This window comes from Haemaphysalis longicornis, unplaced genomic scaffold (assembly GCF_048455015.1).
Source record: "Haemaphysalis longicornis isolate Haplotype H1 unplaced genomic scaffold, Haemaphysalis longicornis Haplotype H1 scaffold_1, whole genome shotgun sequence".
Taxonomy (NCBI): domain Eukaryota; kingdom Metazoa; phylum Arthropoda; class Arachnida; order Ixodida; family Ixodidae; genus Haemaphysalis; species Haemaphysalis longicornis.
The window spans coordinates 443,996,649-444,009,927 of record NW_027526203.1 but is presented as its reverse complement, the minus strand read 5'-3'; the positions used below and the strand labels follow the sequence as shown (position 1 = coordinate 444,009,927).

The following is a 13,279-nucleotide window of genomic DNA, read 5'->3' as shown; positions in this document are numbered from 1 at the left end:
GTGCTGCCTCTGAATAGTAGAGTTCGGCAACTCGCAGGTAGTGCATAGATCCTGCTTTAAAGGAATACATTAGTTCTGACAAAGAGTAAGCTAGCCCTCCTTGAGGAGGCATTATGGGACTCTGGTTGAAAGAATACAATGATTCTGAAAAGAGTACGCTAACCCTTCCTGGTGAAGTATTGCAAAATGCTGTTTGGTGGAATAAGGTAATTCTGAGGGGTGGCAGAGGTATAGCAAGATTCTGGTGAAGAATTGTATAACTCCCTGACTGGAGGAATTATTCGATCCGTGGTGAGGGAATTGCCGGACGCGGTTCCCGCAACTCCGGTGAGAATACCTCGACCCCCTCTCCGCGAGAGGCCTGCGACTCCCTTGTGAAGGGTAAGGCTATTCTGCTAAAAAGGGAGTTGCCTGATGCTGGAAAAGGGAATCGTATATGGGACAAGGGTTTCTATTCCCTTTGGGAATTGGTGGGACTCCTTTAGTTCTTAGAGTGTAGCGCGTAGTTTCGGTGATAGTGAACGGATTTTCATAATTCTTGAGGGAGGAGATTGCTGGGACAATACTCTTCTTGCCACTCTAAGGTGGTAAAGTTGGGTATAGCCGTTAACAGCCTGCATTCGTGCGTTGCTTATCTCAACAGTACTTGAGGTTCAGTTATCTGTGTTGTGGAGGGTGTGCTGTGGCTAGTGCGCAGGCTCAACTGTTTGTTTTCCTTCTTTTCAATAAAACTTCAGTTGTTAGTAGCGCTCGTGTTGTGTACTCCTCTCTCGTAACGTTTAGTTTGCGCTGGTTAATCATGACGATAGACTTTACCCCAAAATACATTTCTATTAGTCAATGGTACGTGTTGCAGGGTCCCTCTAAGAAAACGGAAATACAGGTCAAGCTTGAGAAGAGTGCTTCACGCCCATCTGCTGCCAGATGTGGGTTCTTGATGCGTTGGTTGCTCCCACAGCGATGGGGAAGCCGTACAGCGGGTACTACGTGGACGTCGGGCGCATCAGCGACAAACCTGCCCGCAGCAGCCGCGTGTGGACTGTTCAGCTGGAGCCAGACGCGGCCGGTGAGGACGCGCTGCCGCTGGTTCTGGTGCACGGCTACCTGTGCGGCTCGGCGCTGTGGGTGCTCAACCTAGAAGCCCTGTCTCGACGTCGGCGCGTCTACGCCATCGACCTGCTTGGCTTCGGCAAGAGCTCGAGGCCCACGCTCGCCGCTGACCCGTGCACCGTCGAGGACCAGCTCGCGCAAGGTACGCCCTGGCGCAGACTCGTGGCTGTGCATCGCGAGGCGCTTGTGTCGTTAGGAAAACACACCGCCGCATTAGTTCCGATGCATATAAAGGCGAATTTTAACGTCCACCCATTGCTGTCTCAACTCTGCTCGATATCTACCTTCGCACAGCGTAGTTCTGTGCGATCCCGGACAGTACCAGGCGGATTGATATTTCTAGTCGCTTTGACCGTCCGAAAAAAGAACAAAGTACAGTACCCTCGTTTACTTGAACTTGGATATCTCGCAATATCGGTAAAGTCGAAACTTTTTTCGCCATGCCTCCCACAGGCGCCATGTATTTGCCCCCATTTAACTCGAAACTCCGCTTATCTCGAAATTTTCAGCGGATTTTAGGACTTCGAGTTAACGAGGGATTACTATGGGTACGCCTTTCGCGGCATAGGATTAGTACAACCCTCTAAATACTAATCTTTCAGCAACGTTTCCCGTCGTACAAAATTGAAACTAGATGCATGCTGCGAAATTTAAAAAATAAAGCAAAGGCGCACGAAGTCTTCGTGATCTCTTTAAAGGGACAGACAACTGATTTTTGGGGTGTATACGCTCTCTATCCCAAATAGAAGGGCACCACTTGAAACACATTAAACCGAAACGCTTATCCTGATAGGGCCCTAGAACCACGGAGGAAAAGAAATTAGGAGACGGCATGACATCATGCAACCATCCTTCGCAAACCCGCCGCGCTAGGGCGTTGTGCTGCTGAGCACGAGGACGCGGGTTCATTTCCCACTCGCGGCGGCCGTTTTTCTGATGTAGGCGAAAAGCAAAAACGCCCGTGTGTTCGAAATTTCAGCGCACGTTAAAGATCCCCAGGCGGTCAAAATTAATCCGGATCCCTCCACTACGACGCGCCTCATCGCCTGTGTTGAGTCGGCGCGTAAAACCCTACAATCAATCAAACCACCCTTAGCAAGCCCACCTCCGTTGACGCCGCTTCCTCGCTGTTCTCCTATACCGACCTAGCATGCGACCATGCACGTAACCCACAATACTTTTTTTTTGCTTGTAGCTTCATGCCGACGTTTGTTTGGTTGGAGCCGGCGCGCTCTCACATGGCGGGGTCACGTGGCACAGTGACATCCGTACCGACTTCGATTTTACATTTTGCGACTGGGCTTCACGCTTCTCCAGTGGCGCTAGCACTCTAGTGGCGCCGTCTCCTTACGCATGTTGACAAATCGAATGCTGGCAACCATGACATTGAGCCGTGTGGTAGTTCAGTTTTTCCTATTCCTTTGTGCGGTGTTTAAATGACGCATTGAACCCGACTGAGTTGTCTGTATACGCACGGTAGTGTCGTCTTTAGACACTACATGGCGGCAGCTTTCAGACTTCAGAAAGTTTAGTACCAACTTAAAATTATTTCCACCAATTCATTTAGAAATTCCTTGTGGCTACCGCACTATATAAAACGGTGGATCTCATATGAGCTAGAGGACATGGAGTCCACAAAAATCGGTTTTCTGCCCCTTTAAAAAGGGAAAGTTCAATGGCTCACACAGCTGCCTTCAAGGGGCGTTATGGTCTTGCCGGTCCCCGTCTCCTTTGAAGCTATGACTCGATGACTCGATTACCAGAAAAAGGCACCTTCGAAAAGTTAATCAGCGAACAGCTACTCCAGCATCATCGTCTCCCGGGATCAGGACGAAGGCGACTCTCATAGACTTCCAATAGTTCCTATCCTGCTCTACCCAAAGCAGTTCCTTGCCCCGAATTCTCTCATTTAATTCCTCACGTGAGACGGTCAACTCTTCGCATGGTATACGCAGCGCTCGAGGCTTGGCGAAGCGAGCTGGGCTTGGACCGTTTCCTGCTGCTCGGGCACAGCTTCGGCGCCTTCGTGGCGTCTGCGTACGCGCTGCGGCACCCCAAGCACGTGGCGCACCTCATCCTTGAGGATCCGTGGGGCTTTTCCGAAAGCCGCGTGCCTGACAAGGCGTTCCAGCTGTGGCCGTGGCTGGTGACCGCCTTCACGCGTGGAATCCAGTTCTTCAGGCTCGCCGATATCTGCACGGTACTTCGTGCGGGGGGAATCCTCGGTGAGTATCGGCGTCGATGCAGTGCTACACCCGTCACTGTACTCCTCCTGCCTATCAGCTGCCGGAGCCACTTTTATTGACCTATTACTAGGCGTCTTATTTTTGAACGCATGCCAAGCGGCGAAAGAAGTGGTTGCTTTATACCCGTAAATCGAGACGCAACCGAAGAAAGCTTACAGAAAAAAAGTTTGATAACGAGTTTTGAGGCATGTGTTTCCCGGTAAACATGCATAACTTGTGTGAATGGATGCTAGAATGATTTTGTCAAATAGCAAAACGTATGTGGTAACGAAGAAGGGGTCAAGAGATAAAGGCAGTATATTATTTACTCTTGAAAAATGAATAAATGAAAAGGAGGAGGAGCAGAGACATTTTCGATGTATCTGTAAATGAGTGTACATTTAACTTCGATATTTATGGTAAATATCGAGTAACAGCTCGTTTTCATCCATCCTCCTCAATACCGGAAAGGGGAGGGGCGGAGTCCTCTGCATTTGCAACCTCGCTTCGTCCCACCCTTTAACGGGTGCATGCTCTTGTGTGCGCTGGTGGCTTGAAGAGCAGTTCAATTAAATTTTGACAGCGCGTGGCAATGTGATTGTATTTAAAATGCAAAAAAAAAAAAAAATCTGACCCTCGCCTAATACCCGTGCTACGCGACCGTTTCGAAAGCCTTTGAGTCGAATGTCATTTGACTCAAATGACACCTTTGAGCTGCTACACGACGTTTTTCAAAGGCCTTTGGGAAAAATTGCATTTGAGTCAAAGGAGCACCACCAACGACCTTTGAGGCTCTCAAAGGCCTCCGAGACGCGAATGGTCGTACTCTCAGGCGCAGTTTCTGCATGCCGTAATTACAAAACAATTATTTACGAGTAGAACTTGGTGTTTAAAGTGCACGATCTTCGTTTTTCACTTGTTTTTGTTCTACCACTCGCTCTACGATTACACGGTAACTGAGTACTCTCAACACCGGCGGTGCGAAAAAAGAAAAAAAAAGAAACTGGCTGTTTGTGCGTTTTTTCGCGCTTGTCGATTGTTATCAATTTGATCCCTAATGATTATTTTTCGCACATTTTAACTTAATTTTAATTTTAAAATTTTTGTCAAGAACGAAACAGGGAAGCAGTGGGGACACCAAAACATGGCAGGCGAACGCGGAAACTTCAAACTGCCTTTGAGAATTGTCGTGTAGATCGGCGGAACTCCTTCCAGTTCGAATGACATTTGAAATTTCGAAGGCCATTCGACTCAAATGACCTTTTAAACACTCGTGTACCACAGGTATAACCCACGAAAAGAGGATGCTCCGAACAGATACGGGTGCTGGTTAGCATACGACGAGGAGGTGGTGTCGTTACGGACTAACGCACTTGCCATTTAAACAAACTAGCCGCTCTGTTTCCTGCTGCTGCCTTGTATTGTTTATTTTGCAAATAGACTAACTGCCCGCCACGTATAGCAACCCGCGCGCCCGCGTGTGTACACAAATACATAAATTGCATTGTACTGATATCGTTTGGAGACTGATGGGAGGCCAGACGTAAAAGAGGGTTCGGCGCAGCTGTAGGGACCAGGCCGTTGCGCTCGGCGTGGCCTGCTTTAGGTGAAGCGTCTTCGGCATTTATTATGTACATTTTCACGACATTCAAGTTCCTTGATTACAATCACCCTCGAGCAATAATCTGACCACTTAGGAGCAAAATAAAACCAGTTGATCGTTATAGGGCTTGGTGTGCTGCGCGTGGACAACCTCGCGGCCGTGACAACGGAAATCGAGAGAGGGAGCCATAGGTTATAGGCCAGGTGCCCTTGATGACGGGTTATGGGCCATGAAACTTCGGGAAAATTTCTTGAAGAGGCTCTCAGTTGTAAAAGGAACCCAAAGCCAGACAAGGGAACCGGCAGGGAAATCGACAGTATACACTAAACTTTTTTACACCCTTTTTGGCCAAAAAGGGTGTAGCATAAGTGGAAAAAGGGTGTTGGGAGCCCATTACGCCCTTTTTCTTGAATCTCAACACCCTTTTCCTAGCTCTACACACTTTTTTGTGTGAAAAAAAAGGGGGTGATCAACTTCAACGCCCTTGCTTTTTCTTAGGGTGTTAAAAGGGTGCGGAAAAGGTGTTCAGCTGTTCTTTGAATAAGGTCATGCATACATTTGTAATTGCACTGTAAAGAACAAGACATCCCCGCATACCCTCCTCTACTCGCAAGAAATATTCATAAGCAAAAAGAAAAGACTGTTCGTCTGCAATGATCGCTCGTTTCCATATACGGTGTGTCCCATGCGCCAAGTTCAGCTTTGGCACGTGAAATATCAATTTGAACATTAAAAAAAACTATAGTTGTGTGGGAAAAAGGGTGTTGAACGACGGCAACATGCTTGGCTTTCTGTAGGGTGTTGAAAAAAGTGTTCAGCTGCAAAAAAAGAACAGCGCAGCTGCGGGTCCACTTAGTTTCTTCCGGTGTCGCTAAGTTTTGCTACGTTTTCTAGGCTTTGCGATGTTCTTGCTAAGCTAGGATAAGCTCTCAGGGTTGAGGCCAAGTTTAACCGGATTTTACAAGGCTGTTCCAGTGTGCCCCCCACACTGACAGCGGATCCAAGAAGGAAACAAGCTAGGTCGACCTCCCCCCCTTCCCCCCTATGCTGTTTCTCCAGCCTTGCACCAGCATTGCAAGCTGCGCCAATTCTTTTTGCGTTTTAAAATACAAAAAAAGACTAGTACCTTTGAAATGGTGTAGTCAGAGGTGCGTATACGCTTGCGCCTTCTGTGATAACACTCGAACAGGCTACAAAGCCGGCTTCACTGGTATAATACGTTATCTGCGGTGGTGCACCCTTTACAGGGGCGCAGTTCGTTTTCTGTCTTTTTTTTGCGAACGCCACCGAACCTAGTTCATGGTTAAACAGCTTCACTTGTAATAAAGTATGCCAATTTATGTTGTGTGAAACATCGTGAGGTACAAAAAATACTCTGCTTGTAGAAAATGTTCTGTCCACCCGTGTAAACGGGCATGAAATACCTCTAAAGTTGGAGGTCTCTTACACCCTTTTTTTCACCCTTTTTCTTAGTTTCCAACACCCTAATTTGTAGCTTTACACCCTTTTGGTAAAAGGGTGTTAAATTATTGAACACGCTTCTGGAAGGGTGGTGAGATGGCGGGGAATATTTGTCTGGTATTTAATAAAATTTTATGACTTATTGAACATAACTACCTCTCGATTAAAAAGCTTTTGCAAATCCGCATGCTGATTTGTATATGCTTATTCCGAAGTTAGCGCTAAAATATATTATTTTTGCGAGAAGCCCACCGGCTGTATTGGAGAACTTTCCCCTGCTTGCTATAAAAGAATGAAGAGCAGGTATATTTCTAAGTCTGTACTCGCTGTCCCCATGCATCCAGTTGGTTTTCTTGCTCAATTCATTTGGTGGTCAAGTGTGACTTGTGCATGCAGAATGTGTGTGTGTATGGGATGCTGCGCTCTCGGCCCATCCACAACGTCACGCATAGCTCCGCTGCCCGCACCCTTATTTTAGGGTGTTCACACGAACACCATTTTTTCGTCTTTACACCCTTTTTAGCCAAAACACATTTTAAAGGTGTTCGCCATGGGACAAGATTCTTGCACCCTTTTCGGCCAAGAAGGGTGTAAGAATGTTTATTGTGTAGGTTGGCAGTCTCCGCAGCAGTGCTGTAGCAGCGGTTGATCCGCGGTTAGCGATTGGGCAATCTTCCGGAATTCTTGAGCTTGCGCGGGTGCTTCAGGACGTTGGTGTACACTCGGGAGCATCAGGTCTGTACAGGGAGTACGGTATCCTGGGGGCACTCGGAATTCTACGTTTGCCTTCCATTCAAATGGAACAAGCGCCGAGGGCACAAAACGAAAGTTTAACTGCAACTTAATCTAAACTCGCATGGCTCATCACTCTTCAGATGCCAAATCTGCTTTATGGTCTCGTCACGCCAAATCCACATGCCGCATTTCCATTGAGAGAATGCACCACCCTACAGGGCAACTAGGTCAGCAACACGTAGTATTATGGGAATAATGCTGCACGATCAAATTACGAGTCGTGCACTTGTTCTTCGTACTGGCATCGTGTACTACGTCACTGCCAGTAATTTCGTTGCTAAAACTAGCGTCGGTAGCGGTCGTAGTTCCCGTTACCAAATGTTATTTTCGGTGTTCGCGTTTTCTCGCAAATCATCTCTAGACCACCTATAGGATTATCCACAGTAAAACGTCTCATTACAGTCTACTTTTTCTTTTGTTCTTTTGCAGGACCTGCAGTTCTCAGGGTCGTGCTTTCACACGAAACGAACATGTTTCGCAAGATCGTCCGCGACGAAACGGCGATCGTCAGTTATTTCTACCACTGCAACGTGCGGAGGCCCAGGTGCGTTTTTGGCTTCCTCGGTGGTTTCGGCCGTAACCGGAGGCCATCGTTCCCCTACACCCCGCCCTCACTCTCTGATCGTAATCGCCAGAGCGTATGCCGATTGCCTTCCGCCCTTCAGGGCGTTGTATATACTGTACCCACCACGTGCTCCTGAAACGTGGGGCCTTGGAGGGGTCTTTCTCTTGTATGGCATCAAGTCGTGTCAGACCACCAATTTACAAAAGATATGTTCGTAACAAAGGCGCAGTCACCGACCCTTTTCCGCGAGCGGAGTCGCTGCTTGGAATAACCAAGTTTCATTAGGCTCTCCGCGCTCTTTCTGCAGTTTTAGATCTGCCTTCGCTTTCTACCTCTTTGCTCATGCGTTGACGTCAGTTGCATTTAGGTGCGTGTCGATTGATTTTGGTGGGTGCAGCAGACGGTCAGGAAGGGAGTTTGTTTTTAGTTGCCTCACTGTCTTTCCCACCACCTGTTCTGCTTCAGTGGTTAACTTCGCTCTTTCTTTCGTACCTGGCCGCCCCAAGAAAAAATGGATATCCCATGCTACTACTGATTATTAGACACTTTGGCAGAAGCTTTGAGGGGGGTGTGTTCCGCTGAGATTAAGGGCTGGCTCACTGCAAGCCTGTCGCCAAGTGGGCCCGAATTAGCAGCTAAAGACCGTTAAGTACCTTCCACATACGAAGGCTCGAAAGCTCGGCCGCCGCAATCGAAGGCGGTAATTGCATCCCGGCCGTGATATCAGTAACCTTAAGCAGTTGCTCCACGCATGCAATTCTTATTCACTGTTCTTCCCAAGGGATGGCAGCAGATGGCTACCAACCTATTGCTACTTGCATTTTTTTCTGCACCTGATGAAAAAAATCCGATGGCCGGGTGACGACTAAGCGTAAAAGCTCGGATTCGTGGCGTTACGCAGTGCAAGCATTGGATTCGTAGATTTGATTTGCTTTGTTGCGAGTTATGATTTCATAAGGGTCTGATGCATTCTTTTTTTTCTAGAAAAGTCGTATGCTGTTATTCTAAGAGGTTATAAATTCCAAATTGCTGCTTCAAACCCGAGCTCGGAAAACGCCGATCATCAAAAGAATCTTTTAATCAAAGTATTTGTTTTTTGAAGCTTGAAGCTTCGAATTAGCCCTCCCATAGCATTTTGAACCCATGAATGGAGTCAATTACTGAAAACGCTGAATTAACGTAATTCAACATTGCGGTGTCTTAGAAATGAAACAAGCCCACATTGGTCTGAAACCAAGTGCACTTTACGGATTTTTTTTTTTTTTTTCACATGAAACACTGTCTCAGTTGACAACAGCTCACAAAACACGCAGTCTCGCTCCTCGCGAAATCGCAGACCAAGTATTAAGCGGTGAAAACTGACACAAATTGTACGTTGCTTCGTCATTCCGCATCGAACGTCCCAGGTAGCTAGGGCACTCCACTCCTTCAGAATGATTGCAAAACATTCCCCGTGACTCACACGAGTCGGTAAATTCGTACCACAGAATACTGTGACCAATATATTTCTCACATAAGCAGCATTTGAACTGAACCGCTCTGCACTAAAATTGCACATTTGTAAAAGTGAAAAAAAAAAAAAAAATTCTTCGAGGAACTTGTCTGCTGACTTACTTTGAATGCGAAAGCATTATGGCTTCCCCTGGTCCTGTGTGGACCCGCGAGATGCGAGCTCTCGTTTCGTGTTGTATTTCTTTTTCGTTAATATTAAAAGTGACTCGAAAACCGTGTTTCATGTGGCGTCCGTAAAGTAGGGGTTAATCAACTGCTTGTCACCGCACGTTCCTGGGAAAGCTGTATTAATGCATTCACATTATTGCTGCTAGCTTTTAGTTACCAATTTGTAAAAACTAATGGGCGCTTGGAATTGGACGTAATTCAGTAAATAGATGCTCATTTGGAATTTTGTTTGCAAGAAAGTCTCACAGTTTCATACTAATTTTTTGCAACCTATCTCTTGCAAAAAAGATAGCTTTATATTTTCCTTTTGCAGTGTTTTATCGTCCCCACAAGTCATCTCTTTCCAATAAAAAGTTCCACTACTACTACTATGAGCTCAAGTAACACCTGTGCAGCGAGAGTTAAATAAAAACGCAAAGTAAAAAAGACGTGTGGCTACAACTTCGGCTGTTAATTATGCATTTTTGTGGTCCCAGCTAAAATAAGCTTTACATCCCAAATCACAAACAGACCAGTACGTTAAGAGACAGGAATCAGGATAGCGCTCATTCTGTTTCTTTCACGTCCTTGTTGGTTCACGCTTGTATTACGACGAAGTATGAACCAACTAGTCCAGCAATGTGACCCCAAGTGTTTTTTCAAGGCGGAAAAATGTTTGTTGACGTTGAGTACCACTACATACCTAAACCACGCAATCGTCTGTCCGGTGGATGAAACCCAGTGTCGACGCCTATGACTTTGTTAGTGGTCCTAAACTTGAGGACGCTCATACTGACTTCCCTCTTCAATAATTTTTTTCGTTTGCTTCTGCTGAACGTAAATGATGCCCTACCTTGTCGGAATCACAGGTCGCACACAAGTGGCTTTCCCGAGCTGATGAATGGCAGTAGGCAACGCGATGGGGGCCAGAAAGAGCTGTGTAGATTTCTAGCCATTTTATGCCGACAGCGCGTACGATACGAGCCGTCACGCGTTCACAAATTGTCGCGGACGCCGAGGGGGTGCGCGGGAAGCCTTTGCGAACCGGCGCACGACGTGCCTTATAAAACGGCGACCCCAGCCCTGTCCAGTCGCGGATGGTTAACGCCGTGGCAGACGCCGGTCCTTAATGGCCGAGGCTCGTTTCTCAAGGGACAAGGACGCGGAGTCCCGCGGTCGCCGTGAACGTTCCAAACCGGACCTGTGCAGCTATTCGCAACGCGTACATGCACTCGCAAAACTGCCCGCAAGGTGACGAGAAAGGCGCTTTCGTAAACCAAAAGCCTCTACGAGTCCTCAACGCACAATTTGTTACGACGCTGCCTTTACTACGAACGGTACCCTGGCGAGCACGCGCTCTCGCATGATAGAGGTAGCCTAATAACCCAAGTTTCAGGGCATGCGCTCCCTGACCGAGAGTTTAATTTTTTTTAGGGGCGAAGCTCCTTAAGGCGTGGGTCTGTCCATCCTCGACGTATGTATGTAGCCACCTCTAGTTTAGTTCTTGGATTGTTTACTAGATGGCGTGGCTACCTCTAGTTTAGTTCTTGGATTGTTTACTAGATGGCGGGGAGCGTTGTAATAAAATCAGTTCGCTGTTGGCGCGCGCTCGGAGTCGCCCGATGGATAAGGCTGCAGATGTGCGAGCCCGCGAGGCAGAAGCGCTCCGTGAAGCTGCGCGACGCCGCCGCCAAGATCCTGCCGTACGAGAGCGGGAGGCCGAAGCGTGTCGTCTGGCTGCGCGACGACGCCGCCAAGATCCCAGCGTTCGAGAACGAGAGGCCCAAGCGTCACGGCAACGGCGCGAGGACCCTGCCGTACGCGAAGCGGCACGGCTGCGGCGCGAAGAGGATCTCCAAAACGTCAGAGAACGGGAAGCGGCGAGAAAGCGCGCGTATCGGCAGGCAGACCCCGATGCAGTGAGAGCTCGTGAGGCGTCTGCAAAACGCATCAGGCGAGCTCAGCCCCAAGGTGCCGACGCGCGGTTTAAGCGAGACTTTCTAGACGTTACGTTCGGACACAGATGTAGTGGGCGAACTTTCGCTGAAGAGTCACGGTTTTACCGATGATTTCCCCTCAGGAGCTTCGCCCACTCATCATCATTCACCCCGTGGATATGCTGTGAATTTTTTTCTTTTACTGCCGGCTTATCCTAATTTTGGGTCACAAGCAGAGAGGCAAGAGGCGCGTTGTGGGAAGAACCCGCACCCGATACCCAGCATCGCGCTCGCTCCCTGCCACGGCGGACCCAACACCGGCGCCATGACTCTCCGCCCGCCGCTGCGCATCCCTTCTCGTCACTGGGCGCTACGCAAGCTCGCGATACACTTGAATGAACTTTCAACAAATATTTGTTGAAAATTCCTTCTTTAGGAGGCAGTATTGCGGTAAAAAAAAAGAACCTGCGTGCAGTTGGGGAGTTGGGGAAGCGGGGCCCGACAGGTGGCTAAATTAAGCAACCTTTCCTTGTATTCTTTTTCCATACAGTGCGATCTGAATGGCTTTTTTTCTTAATACATGCGTGCACATTATAAAGTAATGTGAGGGCGGGCCAAGAAGCTGCCGGGAATGGTCGAGAAATGCCACATCTGTCCATTTTGCCATGATTTGAAGCGCAAAAAAACAAAAAACAAACATGGACGAAGAATAGAGTAGACGAGACAGCGCCTGTTTCGTCTACTCTGTTCTTCGTCCGTGTTTTCTTTTGTTGCGCTTCACCCGCCGCGGTGGCTCAGTGGCTAAGGCGTTGCGCTGCTGAGCACGAGGTCGCGGGTTCGATTCCCGGCCGCGGCGGCCGCTTTTCTGATGGAAGCGAAAAGCAAAAACGCCCGTGTGTACGAGATTTCGGCGCACGATAAAGATCCCCAGGTGGTCAAAATTAATCCGGAGCCCTCCACTACGGCGCGCCTCATCGCCTGCGTTGCGTCGGCGCGTTAAACCCCACAATCAATCAATTTTGTTGCGCTTCAAATCATGGCAACTATTCACCAACTAGCCAAGCAAGAAGTTCTTCTCTTCTGTCTATTTTCATTCATTGAAATTCACTTCGAGGGGTGCAGCACATCGACTGTCGGCTCTATCGAAAGCAACTGTGCGCTTGAGTGTTTGGGTTTAAGCTGATGCGCGCAACTTTTGTGGACGGCACGCTTTCATCTTGTCCATCTCCTGCCTGCAGCGGCGAAGCGTCAGTGAAGGCGCTGATGCACAAGTTTCCGTGGACAAAGCACCCCATGGGCACAAGATTGGTGGCGCTTCCGCCGGAAGTGGGGCTCACCTTCATCTATGGCGCACACAGCTTCATGGGCCGGAAGCCCGCATTCGACATCCGCAAAGCCCGAGCGCAGTCGTTCGTCCAAGTTCACGTGAGTCGCCTTTGGGATGTTTCCAGTTTTTGGCCTGTTGCTGGGAAATTGGCCTGTGGTTGCTTGGCTGCCACTAGCAGGCAAATGAATAGTTTATCACGAACGACGAAACATTGTGAACGCATGGGCAGAGGCTATGTAGAGCAGCACTTAATTATCTGTAAAAGGGAGGGATTTAAACAATAGCAAAAATGTGTATGCCCTTGCAAGGCCAAAACATGACTGAAGAATTGCAGAGTCTGAAATACTGGTCGACAAATAACCAAGCAAGTGCTATGCTATATGCGCTAGGTCATGCGATCTGGGGCGGTATTCTCGCGTTTTGTCCCTTTTGCGTCCCTTTCAAAAGTGTCCCTTTTGGCGAGCCCTGATTGGCTAAAAGCAAACAACCGGATGTGACGCCATGCAAGCACGGCGGAGCTATGAGCCGTGGCTACTCTGAGCAGACGATTTGGAGCAGGCGATTTTTCGTCGCCTAATTGTTGGTTCGCCTGCGGAA

At 48.3% G+C, this 13,279-nt stretch overlaps 1 protein-coding gene across 1 annotated transcript; it reads left to right on the top strand.

The window, feature by feature from the left end:
* The first annotated feature begins 800 nt into the window (after positions 1 to 800).
* Positions 801 to 12,981, top strand: LOC144155879 ((Lyso)-N-acylphosphatidylethanolamine lipase-like). The gene is made up of 4 exons (XM_077687576.1): positions 801 to 1,252; positions 3,066 to 3,335; positions 7,624 to 7,738; positions 12,594 to 12,981. The coding sequence occupies exons 1-4, from the start codon at positions 925 to 927 to the stop codon at positions 12,964 to 12,966; spliced, it is 1,086 nt and encodes a 361-aa protein (XP_077543702.1). The 5' UTR covers positions 801 to 924; the 3' UTR covers positions 12,967 to 12,981.
* Positions 12,982 to 13,279: the final 298 nt, after the last annotated feature.

Excerpts from the sequence above, each read along its gene's own strand:
- LOC144155879 (XM_077687576.1), top strand. The coding sequence starts at position 925 with ATGTGGGTTCTTGATGCGTTGGTTGCTCCCACAGCGATGGGGAAGCCG. Across the intron at positions 1,253-3,065 it reads CGAGGACCAGCTCGCGCAAG|CGCTCGAGGCTTGGCGAAGC; the intron begins GTACGCCCTGGC and ends TGGTATACGCAG. Across the intron at positions 7,739-12,593 it reads TGCAACGTGCGGAGGCCCAG|CGGCGAAGCGTCAGTGAAGG; the intron begins GTGCGTTTTTGG and ends TCCTGCCTGCAG.